Here is a 21,865-nt window from a genome sequence, read left to right on the forward strand (position 1 = left end):
GAATTTCATTTGACACCTTCACAGGTGTCTCCTTACCTCCATTTCATGTCCATGGATGGTTTTAGGATCTTGCTTTTCACGCCTCTCATTGGCTTCTTTCAAAAGGGTTTTTAAACGTTGAACTTCTTCATTTTTACAGGAAAGGGCCGATAATAGCTCGTCCCGTTCACCTTCCATTTCCAAAAACCGGACATTCTCTATGCCAAGCTGCTCCTGTCCAAATATTCAAGGTTTAAAATACTTTTACTATTGTTACACCCACATATTTTATACATTTCAAAGAGATTTTATTCCAGAAATCTCAATGACGTAGGCAGAAAAAAAAAAAAGAAGGCATAAGGGAGCAACACGTGACATCAATGTACCACATCCCAAAATCCTAGAAATACTCAAAACATGAAAAAGTAGCTGGGAGTTTTGAAGGTGCAATGAAGATCAGCTGTAGTAAAGAACCTGCCTATAACACAATCAGAGAATGGGAGAAAGAATCTTGTAACTCATCAGCCTCTCCCTTCCCATCACAGATCGTGTTACAGGCAGTGAAAGCCATGAAAGAACATTTCTTGGAGGAAGAGTGAGGTAGAGGAGGATACAGATTGGGAAGAAGGGAGGAGGAGGGGATAGGAGGAGGAAAAGTGAGAAAGAAGGTGAAGAAAAGAAGAGGAAGGAGGAGGAGGAGGAAGGAGGAGGGAGGAGGGAGGAGGAAGGAGAAAGGAGAAAAAAAGTGTGACGAAAGGAGGAGGGAGGAGGAGGAGGAGGAGGAGGAGGAGGAGGAGAAGAAGAAAAAGTGTGACGAAAGGAGGAGGAGGAGGAGGAGGAGGAGGAGGAGGAGGAGGAGGAGGAGGAGGAGGAGGAGGAGGAGGAGAAGAAGAAAAAGTGTGACGAAAGGAGGAGGAGAAGAAAAAGTGTGAAGAAAGGAGGAGGAGGAGGAGAAAAAGTTGGAAGAAAGGAGGAGGAGGAGAAAGAGAAAAAGTGTGAAGAAAGGAGGAGGAGGAGAAAGAGAAAAAGTGTGAAGAAAGGAGGAGGAGGAGGAGAAAGAAAAAAGTGTGAAGAAAGGAGGAGGAGGAGGGGGAGGAAGGAGGAAGGAGGGGAGGAGGAGGAGAAAAAGTGTGAAGAAAGGAGGAGGAGGAGGAGGAGGAGGAGGAGAAAAAGAGTGAAGAAAGGAGGAGGAGAAAAAAAAAAAAGTGTGAAGAAAGGAGAAGGAGGAGGAGAAAAAAAAGTGTGAAGGGAGGAGGAGTAGAATAAAGAGTGGGGAGAAAAGAGGAGAAACAGCGGGGAGAAAGGAGGAGGAGGGGATAGGAGGAGAGAGTGAGGAGGAGGATAAAAAGCAGGGAGAAAGGAGGAGGAGGGGATAGGAGGAGTGAGGAAGAGGAGGATGAGGAGGGAGGAGGAGGAGGGAGGAGGGAGGAGGGAGGAGGGAGGGAGGGAGGAGGAGGGAGGAGGAGGAGGGAGGAGGGAGGGAGGGAGGAGGAGAAAGAGTGGGGAGAAATGAGGAGAAAAAAAAAAAGAAGGAGGGGAGGATAGGAGGAGGAGAAAAATAGTGGGGAGAAAGGAGGAGGAGGAGAAAAGAGGGAGGAGGAGAGAAAACAGAAAGACTGGGGAGAAAAGAGAAGGAGATAGAAGGAGAAATGAGGAGGAGGAGGAGGAGGAGGAGGAGGAGGAGGAGGAGGAGGAAGAGGAAAGAGTGGGGAGGAAGGAGTGGAGGATGTGGAGATCAGTTTCACTGCAGCTTCATTGATGACCCCAAAGGCTTTAACACCTACAGTGCTGGAATTTCATGAGTAGGAGGGAAGTTCATCCCTGCACAGAAGACTTACATCCAGCTGTCTGCATGATGCCACAGGAAGCTCGTGAATGCTATAGTATAGAGAATCCTTTTTATAGCTAAAATTCAGCTTTAACGCCCAATTCTAGGAAAGTGTAAAAATGATCTCTTGCAGTGGGGGTCCCGTAGACTTAAATGAGCAATTAACCCCCGCACTGTAGGCACAGTCTCACTGCAAGGGATCATTTTTTAGTTGTCTGAAGTTGAGCTTTAACTGTTGAGAATCTCCACACAAGTGTGTGTGAACACTTAACTCCTTTAGTATATCAGTCTCTATATTTTACCAGATAGCTTTCTGTCATCTGCATACATCTTTTTCATTTTACCAAAGAAATTATATTGTATTTGCATGTACTAAAAACTTAATTGTAGTGTATTTTTTATTTTTCCCTTAAAATATGAATTTGATAAACAGTTGTGCAACTATCATACAGCATAAAACATTGAAACGGTTTCCATTTTATTCCACAGGGCCTCCGCTTCCAGAAAATATATAAATTGTTTAGGGGTTCAAAGTAATTTACTAGAAAAAAAAAATGCAGGATTTTATCATGTGGTGAAAAAAAAAAAAAATGGCCCCAGACACAAAGCGGTGAAAACTTCACCTGTTACGTCACTACAAGACGCACAGCATGTGTCAGGGGAGTGTGCATTAAGGTTGGATTCACACCTATGCATTTTTTGTGTTTTTTGCATTTTGCAGATTTGCACTACAGAACGTGTTCCATAGGAAACTGTTAAATGGACTGTAGTGCAAATCGGCAAAATGCAAAAAGCACTAAAACTGCCATAGGTGTGAATCCAACCTTAGGATACCTGAGGTGTCAGATACCTGCAGAAGGCCAGAAAGCAGAGTTTTGAAACCAAGGCTGCCAGAGGGGGAAAGTATACAATTCACTGTACCGGGTGGCCTTTACTTTAGATTGGACCCGCTAGTAGCCAGGTCCACTTTAAAAAAACGATGATTCCAAAACTGAACACGGGAATGTACCATTCACATTATCAAAGTGTGAAATTATTAACACAGCTGTCACTAATTTAAAAATAAAATGTTTGAACAATCGGTATTCCTGGCTGAAATTTCAGGCGTTCATTTTATGCATATGCGCAAGCGTAAAATTAATTTAACCTCTTCAAAATAAAATTTTAGGCACGTAAAATGCTGACCGGCAACTCTGATTGCTGCATTTTGTTTTTTTACATATCTATACACATACGCCTATGTGTACAGACACATTGAAAACAATGGGCTGCGTTTATATGAGCCCCCCAAAAAAAAGCCTGTATGCCTCAACATGCTCAGTATTTCAGCAGCAGTGTGCAAGAGGCTTTAAAGAGCCCCGTCTTCGTCACACAAGTGTTTGGTGGACCAGGCAGTGGGAAAGGTTATATAATAATTGCATGTTTTAGGGAACTCTTTTTGTATTTAACCACTTGCCTACTGGACAATTTTACCCCTTCCTGCCCAGGCCAATTTTCAGCTCTGTCAAACTTTGAATGACAATTGCGCAGTCATGCTACACTGTACCCATATGACACTTTTTTTCATTTTTTTCACACAAATAGAGCTTTCTTCTGTTTTTTTTTTTTTGCTAAACAAATGAAAAAAAAAAAAAAAAAAGACTGAAAATTTTGAAAAAATAAAAAAATAAAAAAAAATAATAAAAAATAATAAAAATTGTAATCGTTTTGTAAACAGGTTTTCTTTATCACGGATGTGCGCAGATGAGGAGGCACCAATTAAGCTGCCCTGATGAGCACTGATAGGTGGCACCGGTAGACGGCACTGATTGGCAGCACTGATGGGCACTGTTGGGACTTCACTGATAATTAGGACAATGATAATCACACATTGAAAAGTACATTGATTGTTAAGTTAATTGATACAATAAACGCCACATACAACTGTCTTTAGAAGTCACCTAATTAGTAAATCGAGTCCAACTGTGTGTAATTTAATCTCAGTATAAATACATCTGTTCTGTGAAGCCCTCAGAGGTTTGTTTGAGAACCTTAGTTAAACAGCATAATGAAGGCCAAGGAACATATCAGATGGGTCAGGGATAACGTTTCAGAGAAGTTTCAAGTAGTTTAAAGCAGGGTTAGGTTATAAAAAAATATATCCCAAGCTTTGAACATCTCATTGCGCACTGTTCAATCCATCATCTGAAAAGGGAGAGAGTATGGCACAACTGCAAACCTGGATGTCCACCTAAACTGAAAGGCCAGACAAGGAGAGCATTAATCAGAGAAGCAGCAAAGAGGCCCATGGTAACTCTGGAGGACCTGCAGAGATCCACAGCCCAGGTGGGAGTATTTGTCCACAGGACAACTATTAGTTGTGCACTCCACAAATCTGGCCTTTATAGAAAAGCAGGGCCGTCTTTAAGGCAGGGCAAGAGAGGCAGCTGCCCTGAGCCCTGTCATTGTTGTGGGGCCCAAGGCAGCTGCCTCATACTTGCCAATTATCCCAGTTTAAATTCCCTTGAAGTTTTAGTCCCACGCTGTGTCCTGATATCTCAGTGTGAAGTGTTGGTACTAATGCTGCCCAGCTCTGCCCTATTGTTGTGTATGGATGACTCACCTGCAGACTGTGTTTATATGTAAATAACCGACATTCATATGTAAATAGGGGTGGCATTACTAAGTAAATAGCTGTGTCCGGCAGCATTGATATGTAAATAAAGGCGGCATTCATATGTACAGTATATCATGCTCCCCTGCAGTGAGGAGATGATGCGCTGTAACCTCTAGCAACCAATAAGGGAGCAGTATTACTGTACAGTAATCTCTAGCAACCAACAAGCAGAAATCATTTGCTGTAACCTCTAGAAACCAGTCATTAACCACTTCCCGACCAGCGCACGACGATGTACGTCGACAGAATGGCACGTGCAGGCATATTGGCGTACAGGTACGTCCAATATTCAAAGCCGCCCTGCCATCGGGACCACGCCGCCGGCGGCGCGCTCCCGCGCTGGTCGGTACCCCCGTGAGTCCGGTCGTGGGACCCGCGGACTCGATCGCCGTGGGCATCCCCGCGATCGTCTCACGGAGCGGCCGAATGGAGGAAATGCTGTATAAACAACATTTCTCCATTCTGCCTAGCAACTAGTGACGCTGATCTCTGCTCCATGTGATTGGAGCAGAGATCAGTGTACACTAAATGAAAGCCCAACCCCCCCCACAGTTAGTAACACACCCCTAGGAACACTTAACCCCTACACTGCCACCCACTGGTTAACCCTTTCACTGCCAGTGTCATTTACACAGGAATCACTGCATTTATATAGCAGTGATTACTGTATAAATGACAACGGTCCCAAAAATGTGTCAAAAATGTCCGATGGGTCCCCCACAATGTCGCAGTCACAATAAAAATCGCAGATCGCCGCCATTACTAGTAAAAAAAATTTTTTTATAAAAATGCTATAAAACTATCCCTATTTTGTAAACGCTATAACTTTTGCGCAAACCAATCAATAATCGCTTATTGCGATTTTTTTACCAAAAATATGTAGAAGAATACGTATCGGCCTAAACTGAGGGGAAAAAAATGTTTTTTTTATATATTTTTGGGGGATATTTATTATAACAAAAAGTAAAAAATAATGCGTTTTTTTCAAAATTGACGCTCTATTTTTGTTTATAGCGCAAAAAATAAAAACCGCAGGGGTGATCAAATACCACCAAAAGAAAGCTCTATTTGTGGGAAAAAAAGGACGTCAATTTTGTTTGTGAGCCATGTCGCACGACCGCGCAATTGTCAGTTAAAGCGACAAAGTGCCGAATCGCAAAAAGTGGTCTGGTCTTTGACCAGCAAAATGGTCCGGTCTGCAAGTGGTTAAGCAGTAATGATATGCTGTAACCAGAGTGAAATTGCATGGGGGGGGGGGGGGATTTTTTGCCCAGGATCCAATCAATATTAAAGACAGCCCTGTGGAAAAGTGGCAAGAAGAAAGCCATAAGAAGCTATGTGGGGGACACAGGAGACATGTGGAAGAAGGTGCTCTGGTCAAAATTTAACTTTTCAGCCTAAAAGCAAAATGATGTGTGGCAGAAAACACTGCACATCACCCTGAACACACCATCCCCACCATGAAACATAGTGGTGGCAGCATCATGTTGTGGGGATGCTTTTCTTCAGAAGGGACAGGGAAGCTGAATGGGAGTTGATGGGAAGATGGATGGAGCCTAATACAGGGCAATCTTAGAAGAAAACCAGTTATGCCCTGTACACATGACCAGTTTAGTACTTACTTCAGAGCATGTGTAGTTTTTAGTACATCGGAACAGCATACAGACGAGCGGTTTTCCCAACAGGAATTGGTTCCGTCAGAAAAATATAGAACATGTTCTATTTCTAGGTCCGTCAGAATTTTCGATGTAAAAAGTCAGATGGGGCATACACACGATCGGAATATACCATGAAAAGCTCCCGTCTGACTTTTTCTGTTGGAAATTTCGCTCATGTGTACGGGGCATTAGGCCCCTTTCACACTGGGGCGTGCAGGCGTTGGCGGTAAATCGCTTTACCGTCGTTTTAGCTGCGGTCTGCGACTGCTAGCGGGGTGGTTTTAACCCCCACTAGCGGCCAAAAAAAGGGTTAAAACCATCCGCAAAGCGCCGGTATAGCCGTGCTGTCCCATTGATTTCAATGGGTAGGAGTGGTTTAGGAGCGGTGAATACACGGCTCCTTTCACCGCTCCAAAGATGCGGCTAGCAGGACTTTTTTCATCGTCCTGCTAGCTCACCGCTCCAGTGTGAAAGCCCCTCGGGCTTTCACACTGGAGTGAAAGGGGCCGTTTTTTTCAGGCGCCACACAGGCGCTATTTTTTTATTGAAAACCGCCCCAGTGTGAAGGAGGCCTTAGCCCTTGTACACACGGTCGGAGAATCTGTCGGAATGAGTCTTATCGCACCGTGTCGTCAGATAATCCGACTGTGTGTGGTATGCATCAGACTGATTCCGTCCGAATCTCCGTCGGACCCAATTTTCCAACATGTTGGAAATATTTCCCGACCAACTGGGCCGGACGGACCTAATCCGATCATGTGTAGAGCATTTTCATCGGAACAAGTGCCACGCATGCTCAGATCAAATTCCTACATCAAAGCTATTGGCTACTAGCCTGAATGTAGTCCCATCGTAACGAAATTACGTCATCACGTTCTGAAAGATCGGATTTTTCGCCAACTTGGCCCGACCGTGTGTATGCAACAGTTTCGGACACAATCCGTCGGACTAAATCCGACGGGCAAAATCCGACGGGCAAAATCCGACGGATTTGGTTGGCAAAATCTCCGACCGTGTGTACAGGGGCTTAGAGTCTGCAAAAAACTTGCGACTGGGACGGAGGTTCACCTTCCAGCCGGACAACGACCCTAAACATATAGCCAGAGCTACAATGGAATGGTTTAGATCAAAGCATATTCATGTGTTAGAATGGCCCAGTCAAAGTCCAGACCTAAATCCATATGAGAATCTGCGGCAAGACTTGAAAATTGCTGTTCACAGACATTCTCCATCCAATCTGACAGAGCTTGAGCTATTTTTCAGAGAAGAATGGGCAAAAATGTCACTCTTGATGTGTAAAGCTGGTAGAGACACCCCCAAAAAAGACTTGCAGCTGTAATTGCAGTGAAAGGAGGTTCTACAAAGTATTGACTCAGGGGGGCGCTATACAAATTGCACGCCACACTTTTCACATATTTATTTGTAAAAAATGTTGAAAACCATTTATAATTTTCTTTCACAATTATGTGCCACTTTTTGTTGGTCTATCACATAAAATCCATTTACGCGTTTGGTTGCAACATAACAAAATGTGGAAATTTTCAAGGGGTATGAATACTGTAAATCAGTGCCAATTTCCCTTTTTTTTTTGGTAGCATTAAGACACCAGTCAGTTTGCTTTCTCTACATCTCCAGCGAACTCCTCAAAAGTTATTTTTTGTCAGAGAATCTGTGTGCTCAGAATTATTTGTTTTTACTATTATCAATGGTTTAAAACATATTTGGCATTTGCCTTACTGTCTTCAGAAACCTGTTTTGCCAGCCCGATTTCCTTTTCGCAGCTTTTGTTGTATTATGATGGGCGTTTCTTTGGTTTCATATTTTTGAACTGTCATTTTCTCATTGTTCATGGCTTTTTTTCAAACCACAATAAAGAAGCCCATGTACCTTGTTTTGATCAAATTAAAATCTTGTGAGCAACTAGGATATGAATATGTTAATTGACTATCTAGAGGGGGCAGCAAATAACACGCTCCCTGTATAAACATGCAATAGTGATAATACAGAAAATGTATAATATACCTATAATCTCTTATCGTGCCAATCATATAAACATGTACCAGTGTTGAGTTAAATTCAAAATCTTGTTAGAACAGTATGTAGATAAAACTCAAATAGATGACAGATGAGGCTTGCTGAATCTTCACAAATCCTCAAATGTGCCTTATATGAATTTACCACAGTGCTTCCCATTAGATATGCGCTCACCTCAAGATGTGTGACCTCACAATTAAAGTTTGGTCAAAATTAGCCTTTTAGTCACCCTGGACTAACAAATCGTGCTTTCCTCCTTCCCGTCCTGTCAGTGTTCCTCCACCATTGCTGTCAGGCAAGTGGAACCTGATGACACTGCAGCCTGTGAGGGGGACAGAGGACAAGCTCTCCAGCATTCCAGGATTTGGGGGAGCTCGCTTGGGTCTCCGCAGCAGCTTGAGGAAGACGGAGGACACAGGCATCGAGGAAGCTCCCTCAGGTCTCAGCAACAGTCCTCCGTCTTCCTCACAGGCTGCTGTAGAGAGCCAAGCGAGCCTCAGTTCTCCTCACAGGTTGCTGCAGAGAACCAAACGAACCTCAATCCTCCTCACAGACTGCTGCGGAGACCCAAGCGAACCTCAATCCTCCTCACAGGCTGCTGCGGAGACCCAAGCGAACCTCAATCCTCCTCACAGGCTGCTGCGGAGACCCAAGCGAACCTCAATCCTCCTCACAGGCTGCTGCGGAGACCCAAGCGAACCTCAATCCTCCTCACAGGCTGCTGCGGAGACCCAAGCGAACCTCAGTCCTCCTCACAGGCTGCTGCGGAGACCCAAGCGAACCTCAGTCCTCCTCACAGGCTGCTGCGGACACCCAAGCGAGCCTCAGTCCTCCTCACAGGCTACTGCGGACACCCAAGCGAGCCTCAGTCCTCCCCACAGGCTGCTGCAGACACCCAAGCGAGCCTCAGTCCTCCTCACAGGCTACTGCGGACACCCAAGCGAGCCTCAGTCCTCCCCACAGGCTGCTGCGGACACCCAAGCGAGCCTCAGTCCTCCCCACAGGTTGCTGCGGACACCCAAGCGAGCCTCAGTCCTCCCCACAGGCTGCTGCGGACACCCAAGCGAGCCTCAGTCCTCCTCACAGGCTGCTGCGGACACCCAAGCGAGCCTCAGTCCTCCTCACAGGCTGGTGCGGACACACAAGCGAGCCTCAGTCCTCCTCACAGGCTTCTGCAGACACCCATGCGAGCCTCAGTCCTCCTCACAGGCTGCTGCGGACATCCAAGCGAGTCACAGTCCTCCTCACAGGCTGCTGCGGAAACCCAAGCAAGCCTCAGTCTACACAGGCTGCTGCGGAGACCCAAGCGAACCTCAGTCCTCCACACAGGCTGCAGTGCCGACCCAAGCTAGCCTCAGTCCTCCTCACAGTCTGCAGTGTCATCAGGTTCCCCTTGGCTGGCAGCAATGGTGGAGGAACACTGACAGGTCGGGAAGGAGGAAAAAGGAGGAAGGAGGAAAGCACGATTTGTTAATCCAGGGTGACCAAAAGGCAAATTTTGACCAAACTTAATTGTGAGACCACACATCTTGAGGTGCACGTATACATCGCTCCCAAACTTCCCTAAAGATGCTGCTTGCAGGACTTTTTCTCATCCCACAAGTGCACTGTCCCAGTGTGAAAGTACTCAGGCTTTCACACAGGGGAGGCATGAGAGGCAGTTTTCAGGCACTTTATATTTAGCACGAACACATCTGAAAACTGCCTCAGTGTGAAAGGGGTTTTAGGATTGTATCTATGGGAATGTTTGACCATTCTTCCAGAAGCGTATTTGTGAGGTCAGGCACTGATGTTGGACAAAGCAGCCTGTCTCGCAGTCTCCACTCTCATTCATCCCAAAGGTGTTCAATTGGGTTGAGGCCAGGACTCCATCCATATATCTTTATGGACCTTGCTTTGTGCACTGGTCCAAATCATTTGGTGGAGGGGGGATTATGGTTTGGGGGTTGTTTTTTCAGTGATTAGGCTTGGCCCCTTAGTTCCACTGAAGGGAACTCTTAAGGTGTCGGCATACCAAGACATTTTGGATAATTTCATGCTCCCAACTTTGTGGGAACAGTTTGGGGATGGCACCTTCCTGTTCCAACATGACTGCGTGCCAGTGCACAAAGCAAGGTCCATTAAGACATGGGCGAGCGATTTTGGGGTGTAGGAACTTGACTAGCCTACACAAAGTCCTGACCTCAACCCGATAGAACACCTTTGGAGTGAATACGATCTGGGAACATCTGAGGTATGGATGAACAAAATTACAAATCCATTGGAAAAACTGCTCTAATATGTATTCTGTGTATTTAGTGGTTTGCTTGAAGTTGAGCTTTAATTTCAGAAGGGGGGGGGGGGGGGGGGGGTAATCAACCCATATATAAATTCACATTTTTTTTTATATTTTAAAAGTTTTTTTTGTCAAAGATCCTAACACGTTTCTTCAGTTCCCACAGGAATTGTACATCCTGGGTAGCTTTAAGAGCAACTGATATTTCATTTGCTTCAATATCAGCAAAAAAAAAAAAAAAAAAAAAAAAAAAGGAATTATGGTGCATCATTCATCATTGTAGGCAAGGGCAGTAAAAAAATGCAATGTCACTGCTGTTACTATGAACTCTACACTTGGGAAAATCCCAGGTGACAGTATTATCTGGAAATTATAAGATAGCCTGCAATAAATACCTGAAATTAGATTTCCATATTAAAAATGGCATTATGAGAAGTTTCAGTTCTGTGAAAAAATAACCTGACCAGGAACTGCGACTGCACGAAATACAAAGACTCTGATATCTGATGGCCTCAACGTTGAATTCGACTTGAATTGTTTTTTTAAATAATTTTTGATTTTTATATTATGTATTATTTACTTTATACTAATTTCCTAATTTCCGGAACGATACTCATGTTCTATATATCTTTTTATTCTCTTTACCATTGGTCTATGCACTCTGGATCTGAAGCAGCCAGCTTTAGCCTGGATGGTGCTACACCATTAATTACAGCAGTATCCACTCATTATTATAGCTGTAGTATTTTTTTTGTTATTTTTTTTGTTATTTTTAATATTGGTATGACATTAAGGCCGGGTTCACACCGCTGCGATGCGGGAACGCCGCGAATCCGCTGCGTTTTCCCGCATCGCACACCTCCCGCCGGCAGTTCACACTGCCCTTTGCGGACGGCTGGGAGTGTCAATGTTATGTTAATGACACCCCCAGATCCGTCGGCATATCGCAGTGCGATCTGCCGACTCGCACAGGAATCGGATCGCATGGTGTGAACCCCCATGCGATCCGATTCTGTTGCGGACCCAAAAAAGGGTCCCGTGCGAGTTTGCTGCGGGAGCGCTGCGAATTCAGCCATACTATCTGTATGGCTGAACTCGCATCGCTACGGAGATCGGATGCGATTTGCTGTGCGAATCACATCCGGATCTCCCCCCGCAGCGGTGTGAACCGGGCCTAAGTGTTCAATGAGTTTTTTCATTACGCTATTGCTGTCCATATTTTATCCATTATATTGCCGTTATTGATCAATTATTTAACTCCATTTAAGGGCACGAAGGTGAACATTTATTCCTACCCATTCAGACAGATACTCTAACAAAATGGCCCTTTAGTTTTATTTCAAGAAGGTTTCCGCTGTAGTCCATTTCTACCTGCCTAGAAAATGGCTGCCGTCATGGTGGAGACATTTACTTCAATAAAATTGCAGATAATTCACTTCCTGTTTTTTGGACATAACTAGGGTTGTCTAACAACCAATCCAGTTCCCCTGATGAAGTCACGTGTTGTGACGCGTAGGGCGTGGCCGGATGTTTGCACAAACTGGAAGTAACGTAAAGAGCACGTTTTGCACTAAGCTTGGTTTTATCTATTCAAAATGTAAGAGTCCATTTGGCATTTTAATAAACGTTGATTACTTGTAAATATTACACAATGGGAGGCCTGTTTGTTTTAATGCTTTCTTTAATGGTGGACACTGAATGGTAACCACGCTATCACAAGGCTTGGAGGAAAATTTGGTCTACAGCAGAGAGAAAACAGAACCCAATAGACCATGACCCACACCCAGAATTCCCTATACGGACATCGGTTGGAAATACGGGCACTGCGTACCTGGTCCCATCACAAGATATATTTTACTCTTATAGAAGTAAGAGCTCTGTGAGCATTACGTGGCTGTTTAGTTGCAAAGATTTACTTTTAGATGCACTGGCGTTTATATAGAAGATCATATTGGTCATATTTATGGACATTTATTATTGTCACCATTCACATCACTTGACAGTCCGGATCTCGGACAATATATATATATATATATATATATATATATATATATATATATATATATATATATATATATATATATATATATATATATATATATATATATATATATATATATATATATATATATATATCTATATCTATATCTATATCTATATATATATATATATATATATATATATATATCTATATATCTATCTCATTATATTTATTGAATTTATTCACTTTACTTGGATATAGTTATACTGTGCTTATTTGGTGCACATATTTTGTATCACTTTATTTCATCACTCATTTGGCAGAGCTCATCCTGAAATCTGCGCAGATCATCTTCATTACCATTTATTATTTTGTGTTTAGTGTACACTTTAGATTTAGCAGTGATTTCAACATTTCTTCATTGTAGTTAGGATCGTTTTATTATTCACTTAGTGCGAGGGACTACACTTTATTAAATACAAAGGCTGATACTTCAGTTCTGAAGTTGAAAAGTGTAACCTACGGCTGATTGAAAATAACAGTATGACACCCAACGCTATATCTCTACTCCTAACTTCACTCCTTCAGGCTCGGTTCATATATATGCGAATTGGATGCGTTTTTAATTGCTTTAAATTCGCATAACATGTGAATCAGATCAACTTTTAATAGAGCCAGTTCACACATATGGGGGGCGGCCACGGATCGGTTTTAAAAAGGGTCCTGTGTGATTTTGGGTCTGGTTCAGGTGCGATTTTGTGTAAAAATTCACACTCGAATCGCACCTTAACGGTGAACAGAACTTTACCAGACTGCTGTACTAAAACCACAGCTGCATATGTGTGAACCCAACCTGAGTCTCCACTCTCAAAACTAACTGACATATCAGCATGGATGTCACACCACTGCCTCAAGCTAAATCTTTCTAAAACTGTGCTTGTAATATTCCCCCCTGTCCCACTGCCTTTTCCATCAAGATCAATAATACAACTATCAGTCCCACCTCTCATGCTGGGATGCTTAGTGTAATCCTGGACTCTTGACCTGTCCTTTCAGCCCCAAATCCACTCACAGTCCAAAACTTGTAGACTTCACCTCCGAAACATCTCCAAAATATGCAAAACCACGTTAATCATTCTCCCTTGTCATCTCTCGCTTTGACTACTGCAACTCCCTTCTCATAGGCCTACCTCTTCACAGACTACCCCCTTTAGACTATCATGAATACTGCTGCTAGACTCATCTACCTTGCCAACCGCTCAATGTCTTCCACTGGCTTCATATTGCCCAATGAACAAAGTTAAAAATCACAGCTCTCCTCCAAGCTACATCACCAATCTTGTCTCAATATATCACCCACACTTCCTCTCTGCTTCTTTCAAGACCCCCTGCTTGCTAGCGCCCTCATCTCCTCCAGACTTCTCTAGAGCCTCTCCCATCTTCTCAAAGTCCCTACCACAATCTGTCCAGCTAGCTCCTACTCTGTCCATATTTAGACAATCCCAGAAAACGAATCTGTGCAGGTAAGCCATCCCACCTTCACCTAACAAATTAACTTTTAGAAGTGATTGTGTAATCTGTTTTTTTTTTTTTTTTTTTAAATAACATGTTATACTTACCTCCTCTATGCAGTTGGTTTTGCACAGAGCAGCCCAAATCCTCTTCTGGGGTCCCTCTTCGCTGCTCCTGGCCCCTGCCTCCTTTTAAGTGCCCCCACAGCCAGCAGCTTGCTATGGGGGCACCCGATCCGAGCTGCAGCTCCGTGTAGCCATTCAGACACGGAGCCCTGACCCAGCCCCGCCCCCTCTCTCCCGATTGGCTGACTGACTTTGATTGACAGGCGCAGGAGCCAATGGCACCGCTGCAGTGTCTTAGCCAATCAGGAGGAGAGTCCAGGATGGCTAAGAGACTTGTGAACATTGCTGGCGAGAGATGGGGCTCAGGGGGTGCTGGGAAGGCTGCTACACACAGGTTTTATATCTTAATGCATTTGGATTATGATAAAAACCTTCTGCCTACAACTATTTTAAGTCTTCCATCAGCTCATCCCTCACAATTATTACCTTTTGTACCACTTTTCCGTCTTGATTAGATTGTAAGCTTTTATAAGCAAGGTCCTTCTAACCCTCTTGTATTGTAAGTGCACTGTCTGCCTTTAGATTTCAATCTTTTTTTAAAATACATTTTCAATTAGTCAAAGATCAGCAATTCAAGTATAAACTAAATCTTCCAGATACAAAAAAGGCACAAGAGTCACCCACAACAAGTATAGTTAAGAACCAGTGTCCAGAATAGTCATGTAAAATATACACCAGCAGAATTACAAAAATTTTTGATCAAATTTCACCAGACAGAAATTCCCCTTACTGTAGGGGTTTCAGCTGCATTTCTAAGCTTGACAATCAAAAATATCCATATTAATAAAATAAGGGGAATTTTTGCTTCCTTATGTGGGTCTGAATAGGCACAGTTAGCACATGTTTCAAAGATTAAAAAAAAAAAAAAGGAGAGCATAACATAACCAACAAGTAAAGAGAAGAAGAGAGAAAAAGTGTTGCCTGCATTGGTAAGGAAAGTAAAGAGCCTTTACTAGGTGAACCCATTTTTTGCCTTGAACATTTAAAATACAGACCCTTAAAACTCTTAGCCCTTGTACACACGGTCGGAGATTCCGACGGAATGTGTCCTATCGGACCGTTTTGTCGGATATTCTGACTGTGTGTGGTCTCCATCGGACTGTTCCGACGGACTAACTTTTTAAAATTTTCCGACAAAATGCTCAATTCGGACATACTCCGATCATGTGTAGCCTACTCCGATGGACAAAGTGCCACGCATGCTCAGATCAAATTCCTAGACCAAAGCTATTGGCTACTAGCCTGAACGTAGTCCCGTCTTTAGAAATAATGTCATCACGTTATGTACAATTGGATTTTCCGACAACTTTGTCCAACCGTGTGTATGCAACATCACTTTCAGACCTCTTCCGGAATTAATCCGTCGGAATTACTCTGACGGATTTGGTTGTCAGAATCTCCGACCGTGTGTACAAGGGCTTATAGCAGTAAGATTGGAGAAGGCAGAGTTGTATGTTCATCCTTACCTCCTCTTCAAATAATGCCTTGCATTAGATAAGAATGCAAGGCTTTTTCAGAATCAATGAAGTGCTGAGCAAGCAACCCACTGTGACCAGTATACTGCAGCCAGAACTACAAGTCCCCGACCCAGAGCAAATACGCATAAAATGACTATATACCTTTTCTGACTCGCCTGAAAATAATGAAGCCAGTGGATCAGCATAACAGCCAGGCAACAGAGATGGTTAGAAAGAAATAAGTGAAAAACCAACACAGAGTATTTCAGCATTAACGTTACTGTTTACAGAGACATAAAACAACGGAGCCCATTGTGGGACCTCCCTGTCCTATTTGTTTCACCCAGTGACCAGTGGAACAATTCAGAAGAGATGTCCCAGATGGGAGTTCGTTGTTCATGTCTCTGAAACAAAGATTTAGTGAAGGCTGGAATACTATATGTGCAGCCGATTCTTCATTTGCGAACTTTGCTATAGGGAGTCATTAAAGCAGAGCTCCATCCAAAAGGGGAAGCACTGCTTGTTTGCCTCCCCTCCGCTGCCACATTCAGCACTTTTTGGGGGGAGCGGGTGCCTAGTCTTGACAGGTACCTGCTCCCACTTATGGCTGATTTTGCCACAGCGAACTCAGCCATAAGTTTGCCCCCCCCCCCTTCCCCATGCTTCACGTATGTGCATTAGGCAACCAGCTGTAAAGCCACAAGACTTCACTGCCGGTTTCCCTTAGCCGAGATAATGGCATTGGTCACACACACAAGAGCCACCTGAAAAACTTAGTTGAAGACATCGCTGAACTCATGGATAGGTAAGTGTCCAAATATTACATTTTTTTTTAAAGGAGCCTGGAACTCCGATTTAAGGAGGCCTACGAGCAGTTCATTTCTGTCATTATTACTGGAAGGCGGCCAGCAATAAAGTATCCCTAGATCAGTGATGGCAAACCTTGGCACCCCAGATGTTTTGGAACTACATTTCCCATGATGCCCATGCACTCTGCAGAGTAGTTGAGCATCATGGGAAATGTAGTTCCAAAACATCTTGGTTGCCAGGGTTCACCATCACTGCCCTAGATTGTTGGAATTTTGCAGATTCCTGCTGAATCTACCTGAAATTTGAGCCAAGTGTGGCCCTGCAAGCACCGCCTAGTTTGGCTAAAGCCTATTTGAAGTCATTGTAGAGTCTTTTTTTTTTTTTTTTTTTTTTTTTAGGTAAAAATAACAACATATTATACTTACCTGCTCTGTGCAGTCGTTTTGCACAGAGCACCCCAGATCTTCCTCTTCTCGGGTCCCTCTTCGGTACCCCTTTCTCTCCTTATTGGCTGACCGACTTTGACTGCAGCGGGAGCCAAATTGCGCTGCTGTCTCAGCCAATGAGAAGGGGAGTCCCGGGCAGCCGAGACACTCCTGCAACATTGCTGGATCTAGATGGACCTATGGACCTGGCATTGAGAAAAAACCTCCTGCCTTTACAACAACTAGCCCCCTACCACATTGCAGGAGGCCGGGTAAAATGTTTTAGTGGGCCAAAAGTGGCCTGTACTTTGGAGACCCTTTCCTTAGAGGATGCAGGGCACACAAACACAATCAATCCTATCAAGTGAATTCTGCACAGGAATAAACAGAACTTATAGGAAATCAATGGAGAGATCTTTTTACTGTGGTCTTGGATAGCACTGAACGTCCAATAAAGCAACCCTACCAGGCTACATCTAAAATCTTGTGAAAGTCAGTACAAGTAATATTGTTCCAGCTTTACTTTAAAGTAGTAAATAAGTAGGCCAAAGGAACTGCACAACTGTGTCTGTGTAATATTTATTCTTGCTGACACAGAGACACTTCTTCTTTGAAACAGTTATTTCCTGTTCCGTATCTTTGAAAGTGACCATGTAAATTCCCCAATTCATGCAAACAGCCCATATAAACTGGCACTATACAGAATCATCTGAGGTCATCTCTTACAGTTCTCTCTTCCATAATTAGCTTGCTGTGCAATGTGTATGCAATCTAGTTTCCTTAAAGTGTTCCTGAACTGGTTTAAAAGATTTGAGAGACAACAAAAGACCTCAAGTAATTTGTAAGTAACCCGTCTTATGCTTTACATGTATCACTTTTTCCCTTCAGTGCTTGACTAGATTCAGACCCAGGTTATACAAGGGACCTCAACTTCCATCCAAGTTTAAATTAAGTCCTGCGCATCTTTGTACCAAGCCCCCTCCCTTTCCATTAAAATGTAAAATTCCAAAATGTCATAAAGTAGTAGAATTTTTACAATTCGACATTTGAATGGCAAGGAGAAGGCCTATCCCTGGGAAGGGGATGGGGCTTGATATTGAAATGAGCTGTGAATGGCCTGAGCCTAGAACCCAACAGGATTCCACAGGGACAAATACATTTTTAGAAGTACTTGCAACCACTGCAAGGTATCTGTCCTTTAGCGTTGTTGCTACCTTAATGTTCACTTTAAATATATTAAAGAGCCACCTAACTTTAATGACAACTCCAACACAGCTAAATATACAGATGAAACATGTTTAGAAGCTTTTATCTAACCAACAGATCTAAAGAGCAACCCAATCCACATCTCTAACCCATCTTATACAAGCTATTGAGAAGTATGGAAAATTATCAAACCAAAAAATTCATTACTTAAATTCAGCCACTATGAACATTACCCTCTTTCTCCCACAATGACGTATGTGAATGATCAAATTTCCATTTATTTGGGCTAAAAAAAAAAAAAAAAAAAAAAAATGGGAATCTATCTCCCTCCAGACCCAGATTGCATATAGAGGTGACATATTGGGTTAAAACGAGGCCACTTTGCCCCCCTTTCCTTTCACATTTTCTTTTACCAAGCCCATTTTATGTGGCTTTCAGGTTTTCAGGTTTTGTAAAGTCAATGCAGAACCCCTCCCCCCCAAAAAAAGAAAAAAAAACATAGGAGACTTAGACTCATGTCACATTATCTATCCTGTTACTTGTGCCAACTAACCAGCAACAAAATAACTAGAGACCACTCACCTTGCCTCTAAGCATTCACTCCAATATTGGTCAAAAGGCTAAATAACCTAATTTCCCAGAAAAGGAGCAGTGACAGAACAACAGCTAAAGCATATGGCCAGAAAGGGAGCGGGTGAGTTTTCTTTCTGCTCCCTAAGGCTGGGTTCACACTAGAGCACAGAGCACCTCACAGCAGGGGGTCCGGTGCTTCTCCATTCGCCAGTTCAGGTCTGATTTCATCCCGAATGTTTGGCTGAATTCGGACCTGAAATGGACAAAAAGATGCAAAGGACTAGAGCTGCCACGATGCGTCGACGTAATCGACTACTTCGACTAAGAAAATACGTCAACGTGCGTTCTGGGCGTCGATGCGTCACAGTGGTGGCAGTGCTTAGTATCTAGCGCTGCCCTCCGTGCCGCCGTCCCCCTCTCTTCTCCCCCTCTCTGTACTGATCTGTTGTCTGTCTACTCTGCCAGCCAATACCAGTACAATACTCTGCCCGCCAATACAATACAATACTCTGCCCGCCAATACTCTGCCAGCCAATACAATACAATACTCTGCCCGCCAATACTCTGCCCGCCAATACTCTGACCGCCAATACAATACAATACTCTGACCGCCAATACAATACAATACTCTGACCGCCAATACAATACAATACTCTGACCGCCAATACAATACAATACTCTGCCCGCCAATACAATACAATACTCTGCCCGCCAATACAATACAATACTCTGCCCGCCAATACAATACAATACTCTGCAATGCTCTGCAATGCAATGCAATGCAATACTCTGCAATGCAATACAATACTCTGCAATGCAATACTCTCAAGGTTATCCAAAGGATTAATTAACTAATCAAAAAAAAAAAAACACTAGATTCATTAAAAAATAAAAATAATCGGATAGTCGTTGACTAATCGAAAAAATAAATCGATAGATTAGTCGTCAGACAAATTAATCGTTAGTTGCAGCTCTACAAAGGACTCCTGCGCAATTTGCAATGGAGCCGCTCCAGAGATGTGTGAACCGGCTCCATAGAGAGTCGATCACAATCTCCTGCTATGCGACTTGGATGCGGGGAAACCCGAATATAATTCACAATAGTGTGAACCCAGCCTTAGGGATCTTGTTGGTCGAGCTGCTGCCAGCAACAGGTTCACTAGTGAGCCTTAACCAATAAATTGATTTATGCAGGCGTACATCGTATTTGCTGCCAATTCTAAGGACTCTGAACACTTGTCTTGAAAGTTTAACGATGGGTGCAGTTTAGCTTTGTCCACCGACGGGTAATAGGCAAACAAAAACCATCTTTCACCAACCTCTGGTTTTGTAAGAGCCTCTGCTTTCTTGCACATATTTTTTTCTGGTAAATTATATTTATTTTAAAAAAGGTGCATAATAAAAAGGTATATAATAAAAAACACAAATGAAAAAACGGCACAAATAGGATTTTTATTACAGCTTACCTGTAAAATCCTTTTCTTGGAGTACATCACGGGACACAGCGCCTAGGTAATTATTTAATGGGTTATGGGCCACCTTCAGGTGTTGCCACTGGTATACCCAATCAAGCAAGTTCACTCCCTATGTCACGACCGTCCTGGCGTCCCGATCGTTCTTGGAAGATCTACTCACAGAGGTCCCATGTTGAGAACCCGTCGTTCCCCTTTAGCGCGTGTCAACGCGAACGGACGCACGCGGTTGCGTCCCGGTACGACCGGGCGCACGCGGGTGCGCGACGTGGCAAACGAGCGCACGCGGGAGCGCGGGGTCACGAACGGGCGCACGACCTCCCACGGGGGCACGCAGACCCGTCGTGTGACCGCTTTGGCGCCCTAAAGGCTTCTTAAGGACTCGGTTTCCACTCCCCCCTCGCTGTCCAGTCTACAGCGTGTTCGGAGATTCTGTTTACCAGTTACCTGCTATCTTGATTCCTGTGACCCGGCTTGTTCTTGACCACGTTTTCTTGCTGCCTGCCACCGACTACCTGCCTGCCTGACCACGTCTCTGCCTCTGCCTCTGCCCTTGTACTGTGTTGCCCGCCTGCTGCCGACCCTGCCTGTACCCGACTACGCTGCTGTCTACTGATCCACCCGGATCTGCTTGTGCCTGCTGTTCCTGCCTTGACCTGCCAGTGTCCGCTGTCTCCACTGACAACCGTCATCTTGCCAGTCCACCAGTCTGTTCCTGCTGTCTCCTGCTGACTGCTGTCCGTGTTGCTGTTGTTGTCCGGACCTGCCTACACCTGCCAGGCACTTGTGCCCCCTGAACTTTCGAATCTCTGTTACCACCTCCAGGGGTTCTTGAGCCAGGGGCTACGAGGGGCCGCTCCCTGCACTCCAGGCTCGTCCACCAGGTACGTGACAGTACTGGACAGCCATGTCCGAGCCTACGCAGGGAGCCTCCCCTATGGACGAGCTCTGCCGCCATCTTGCCGGCCTTACCCAGGCGGTGAAGAGTCTGCAGGAAGGGTATGGCCGACTGGAGGAACAAGTTCAAGCCCTGTCCGCGACCCCGCCAGCTGCCTCTGGGCTCCATGCCCCACCATCAGTGGTGATGATGCCACCCGAACCCAGGGTCCCTACTCCGGAACGATTTTCGGGCAACCGGAACAAATTTAGAGCCTTCCGCAATTCTTGCGAGCTCTTTTTCGCTTTACAACCAAGAACCTTCTCTCTCGAGGCGACCAAGGTGGGGTTCGTCATTTCCTTATTGACGGACGAACCACAGGCCTGGGCACACCGCCTTTTGGAGCGAAAGGATCCATCCTTAGACACTCTGGACGCCTTTTTCCTGGCAATGTCAAGACTTTACGAAGACCCTCAACTTGCTGCGACCGCAGAGGCTGCCCTACACGCCCTGCAACAAGGTCGCAGGCCTGTGGAAGATTACGTGTCGGAATTCCGACGCTGGAGTTCCGACACAGAATGGAACGACGCAGCCCTCCGGTACCAGTTCCGTTTGGGCCTATCTGAACCGCTGAAGGATGAATTGGCACGTATAGGCATCCCAGAGACCCTGGAAGCCCTCAGACATTTCGGTCCAGATCGACAGACGTCTAAGAGAGCGTCGCCAGGAGCGCTCCTCCATAGCCACACGCCCCACCTGGATGTTGCCACGTGTACCCAGCTCAAGTCATGCGGCTCCACCTGCCCCTGCCACAGCTACACTGGATTGGAAACCTCTGCCTTTACTGCGGAGGTTCAGGACATTTTGTTCGCACTTGCCCAGCTAAGATGCGTAAGTGCCTTTTCATTCCATCTGTTCCTTTGCCTGTGCTACCTAACAACACTACTCACCTGGCTGTCCCTGTTCTCTTACAGCTTCCAGAAAGGACTGTCCGGAC

General features: G+C 44.5%; 1 protein-coding gene across 2 annotated transcripts in view; it reads right to left on the reverse strand.

Annotated features, from left to right (window-relative positions):
- TANK (TRAF family member associated NFKB activator) overlaps nucleotides 1-21,865 on the reverse strand; it is a 149,087-nt gene that overhangs the window by 46,638 nt on the left and 80,584 nt on the right. For both annotated transcript variants that reach the window (XM_077447592.1, XM_077447591.1), the window contains exon 6: nucleotides 37-213. In XM_077447592.1, coding sequence (XP_077303718.1) covers nucleotides 37-213 — 177 coding nt within the window. The remainder of the gene's footprint in view (nucleotides 1-36; nucleotides 214-21,865) is intronic.

This window comes from Lithobates pipiens, unplaced genomic scaffold, assembly GCF_037356315.1.
Source record: "Lithobates pipiens isolate NorthernLeopardFrog02 unplaced genomic scaffold, aLitPip1_a1.2 Scaffold_22, whole genome shotgun sequence".
Taxonomy (NCBI): Eukaryota; Metazoa; Chordata; class Amphibia; order Anura; family Ranidae; genus Lithobates; species Lithobates pipiens.